Here is a 4,402-nt window from a genome sequence, read left to right as displayed (position 1 = left end):
GGGGGGGCGGAGGACTGGGACTGGGACTGGGACTGGGGAGGAAGGGTTGGGGTTTGGGTGGGCTGCTCTGGCTTACCCGGTTGTTGTGGGCGAGGGACTCCGGGACGAGGGGGTTGATTAGGAGAGAGAGTTCTTGTTTTGTCGGGGGCATTGTGAGATAGAGCTTCCCCGTTGTGGGGGTTGGAAAGAGTTTGAAATTCTGGTGGAGAGGGTTGGTGGGTGGATTGAGGTCGTGATGAGGGTGATGGTGTGAAGGTGATGGTGATGGTGATGGTCCCAAAGCTAAGGTCGAGTTGGGATTCTGCCGCTTCTCCCCGCTTACCTGATAGCTACTAGAGCTAGCTAGCTCACCACAAGAGCGATTCGCCGATAAAAGCTACATCTAACAAAAACAAACCAAGCACCATACTATACAATTCATTCATTCAAATAGTATCTACACCCCAGATCCAGTCAAGTCCCTTGGTCCAATTATCACATTAACATCCTATCCGTCATAACATCGACACCCTTGAGACACAGCCCCAAGCATGTCTGCATCAACATGGAAAATACAGCAAGAAGAAAAAACCAACGGGGAAACAGCTCCTCATGTTCCATTACTAGACAACTTCCTCCCCAAGATTCATGCCGATATGAGATCGCTCATAGGTTCATTTCGGATCCTGCCACTTATGCCCAAAGCCAATCTAGGTCAATTAATGCAATAGAGAGAATGGAAGCAGAAAACGTCGTTCAGTTCAGAATGAATGAGTGGAATGGTGGGGATTGCCGGATGCAATCCCTGTGTTTCGTTCAAGCGATGTTGTCGAGCTTGCCGTCGGCCTTGGCTTCGCGCACTTGCTCAAACACCTGTTTCATACGATCAGCCACTCTGTTTGTTATGTGATGCTACCATACTGAGACCAAACTCACCTTCAACATCTTATTGCGAGCACCCAGAGCATTCACGCCACGCTCTTCCAAAGCCTTGTCGCTCAGCTCAACCAGCTCCGTCCACTTGAGGTCCTTGAGGTTCTCGGTGTACTTGTGCAACCGGAGCGATCTCAGCCAGCTGGGAATATCCTTCAGCAGAGCGGGGTCCGTGGGGTCCTCTGGCGGCTTCGAGCTGCCCCGACGTCCGCGCGGCGACCGACCACGAGCCACCTCCGAGTGGTCCGAGAGGTAGCCTTCGTGGCCGCCCAATCCAAATTGTCCCATGCCTAGCGCGCTCAGCCCATTACCCATGAGCGGGTTGTTGGGGTCGTACGCAGCGAGAAACCCGTTGTTCTGCGGGGAAGTGAAGTTCATGTGTCCCAAGCCACCGCCCTGCATGGCGAATCCGGGCGATGTCGGACGGGAACGGCGACCAGCCATAGCAGCGTGCTGTTGCGCCTGCAGAGCGGCCAGCTGCTGAGCATTCAACAACTGATTGGCCATGAGCTGGTTGGGGGTGGGAAGCCCTGGGCTGGCGAGAGGTTGGGGTCCCAGGTGGCTGACCGAGTTCTTGCCCTGGCCATCGTTCGAGCGGGCACGGCGGTACTTGCGGGCATCGTCGAGTGCAATCCGATTGTTCACGGTCGACAAAGCTGCCAATTTCATCGCGGTAGCGTTGGCCACCATATCGGCCTGCGAATTCTGCGGAGGGTGATGCGCCTGTTGTCCAAACGTAGCCGTCATCGGGGTGTTGGTCATGGAAGCCCAGCTGGCATTTCCAACATTGTAAGGCGAGAGCAGAGGAGCATCGATTTCCGGAGCGGGGATCGTGGCCGTCTGGGTGGGCAAGGGTGAACGCAGGCTGGAGGGGTTCTGGCTGAACTGGCCCATCGGCTGCTGGCCCGAGGAGGACTTGGGTCGAGCAATGGGCGGCTGAGGTTCTGAGCCGCGCTGCACCCAGGGGGAGACGGGGGGCTGGCCCAGGTTGTCGGTGGTGTTGTCCGGGGCTGAGATGGTTGGCGCAACGAAGGAAGTGCGGTCCCCGAAGACAGCGCTGTTCCGGTTGGAGGGAGGCGCATTGCCTGTCTGCTGAGTGAACTCAGCCTTCTTCTTGGCAATTGCGGCCGCCGCGTCAGGGAACATGGCGTTGATGGTCGAGGAATCGAGTCCGGAGTTGCGCTTAGCGCCCGGGGAGGGGGGTGGACGGCCCAGAGAGTTTCGAGAGCTGTCCACGTTCAACTTGGCCATGGCATCGTTGAGTCGGTTGGACATAGCGTCTGTCGCGTACGTCACGAATTAGTCATTGTACCCATACTGTGCGAAACAGACATACCTTTTTCTCCGAAGTTGGCCGGGGACAACAAGCCCGATATGGGGTGGCTCTTAGCCATCTGCTGCAGAACCTGGATGAAGAAACGAATCTGCACCTGGGTGGTTTGCTGCAACAGAGCATAAAGCGCAGCGGTTCTTTCCGCCTCACTGAGCACGCGGAACCATTGTTCGATGGCACTAAGCTCGTCCTTGAAATCCTGATCCAAGGTAGCCGCGGCCATTTCCTCCAGTGTGGTCTCGTACTGGTCAATATCCGCTAGCCATTGCTGAGCCGCGCGGTCCAGAGGATCCTCGGTGTTATTCGAGTTTTGCGACTGCTGGTTGAAGAAAACCTCGGATGAAGGACGGATGCTGCGGGAGGACAGCGGAGAGGGAAAGCCCGACATATCGGCCGATGCTCGCAACTGATGTGTCCCTAGGTTTCGAGAAGAGGAAGGCGGGCGAAGGCTAGACTTTGAAGCTTCCGGAGTGCTGTTGCGGTTGCCGATGATGTGGCTGGCCATAAGTGAGCAATGAGTGGTGGTTGTCTCGGTAATAAAGAAGGTCGAGGTCGGAGAAGAGATGCTGGGATCTCTCTGAATTTTTTTTTCTCGCGAGGTCCGGGCGGATAATAGATACAGAAAGAATAATATTACTGCAAAACACCTGCAGCACCTGCTGAGTTTGCGTAGAACCGACGAATGTTTCGAACTTTTTATCGAGTCCTTTTTTTTTTTTGTTTTTGGCTCCTTTGTCCCAAACGATTTCACCCTGTGTCGGTACTTGAGTACAGTAGTCGACAAGGAGGGAGCGAAATGACCGATCTCACTAAGGATGGAGACCCTTGGTGGAAGCGTGATAAGGCCAACGGCGTTGTTCTGGACAGAGAAACGATTTAGGGATGCACAGACCAGTCCAGTGGCTGCACTACCCGATTCGGATTCTTAGGGGAAGAAGAAATCAATCGAATCGTAGGAGCATCAACAAGGGAGTCGGAGTGAGAGTAAGAGGGGGGTCGAGGGGGAGGGGGGACGAGATAGGGTCGACCGGTGGGGGGTGGAGGGAGGGAGGAGGAGGAGGAGGGGAGAAATTGATCGGAAGATGAAAACAAGAGAGTGAGTGAGAGTGAGTGAGAGTGAGAGAGAAAGAGAGAGAGAAAGAGGCTCAGTCAGAGGGAGAGAGAGAGAGAGAGAGAGGGCGAAACGAAACAAGGCCAGAGAAGCCAGCGTCGGTTGGACAAAGCGGCGAGACTTTCCGGATCTTGATTAGTTTTTCACTTGTGGGTTTTCCCTCGACAACCACTCCTTCGTTCTTTTTCCCCCTTCTCTTTTTTTTTTCTTTTTACTAGCACTTTCTTATTCTTTTCAAACGAAAGGATGTCAGGAATGTTTTTTTTCTTCTAAATGTAATTGCAATAGTGTGTCAAACACAACAAGCAAGTAAAAGACCCTGAAGCATCAAAAGGGAAGAGAAAATAAGGGCAAATGAAAGTAGATATAAAAAGAAACCGATAATAGTGGGGGGGGCCGTCGAGAAGGAAGAGTGAGAGAAGGGAGGGAAAAGGGAAAAGAGAAAGAGAAGAATAGCAGAGGGCTGCTGCTGCAGCTCTAAGGGAAGGAGCGTCAAAAAGTACTGTACAAACGGGCAGAAAAAAAGTCACTGGACGGAGTTGACCATCCCACCCACCATTCATCCATCCTCACTTCACTCACCTCACCCTTCTTCTATGCACCCAACCAGCATCACTATTTGATCCAAAAGCATACTATTCCTGCTTCTATCTTAACCTATATCGACTCCCAGTCCCTGCGAACAAGCTACATGTCCTGAAACCTGAAACCTCCCGCCAGAAACCGTGCCTCCAGTCCTCTCTAAACCGACTGGTCTAGCCGCTTAACTTAGTGTCAGTCTCGTCTTAAGTTATTATTGTCCTTCATTGTTATCGTTCGTATGTCTTGACTCTTATCACTATCCTTATGATTATCGGAACCATGATAAACAAAAAAACAAAAAAAAAAAAAAAAGGAAAAAACCATTCCTTCTCTTTGATCCTGGCACCCTTGGAATTTCTCGAATCTTTCTAAACATGAATTAGACACACCCTTTGCAACGCCATCTGACCATCCACAGTCCACACATACCCTCTCTCCTCTCCAAACCCCTTCCATTTTCAATC

The 4,402-nt window shown here is 52.4% G+C and overlaps 1 protein-coding gene across 1 annotated transcript; it reads right to left on the bottom strand.

The window, feature by feature from the left end:
* Positions 1–400: 400 nt before the first annotated feature.
* On the bottom strand, positions 401–2,938 carry BO86DRAFT_176925 (RNA-binding protein VTS1). The gene is made up of 3 exons (XM_025666555.1): positions 2,249–2,938; positions 916–2,192; positions 401–852 (listed from the first exon to the last, which is right to left on the bottom strand). The coding sequence occupies exons 1-3, from the start codon at positions 2,748–2,750 to the stop codon at positions 796–798; spliced, it is 1,836 nt and encodes a 611-aa protein (XP_025524633.1). The 5' UTR covers positions 2,751–2,938; the 3' UTR covers positions 401–795.
* Between the last annotated feature and the right edge of the window lie 1,464 nt (positions 2,939–4,402).

This window comes from Aspergillus japonicus (genome assembly GCF_003184785.1).
Source record: "Aspergillus japonicus CBS 114.51 unplaced genomic scaffold BO86scaffold_54, whole genome shotgun sequence".
Classification (NCBI taxonomy): domain Eukaryota; kingdom Fungi; phylum Ascomycota; class Eurotiomycetes; order Eurotiales; family Aspergillaceae; genus Aspergillus; species Aspergillus japonicus.
This window is presented reverse-complemented; position numbering and strand designations above follow the sequence as displayed.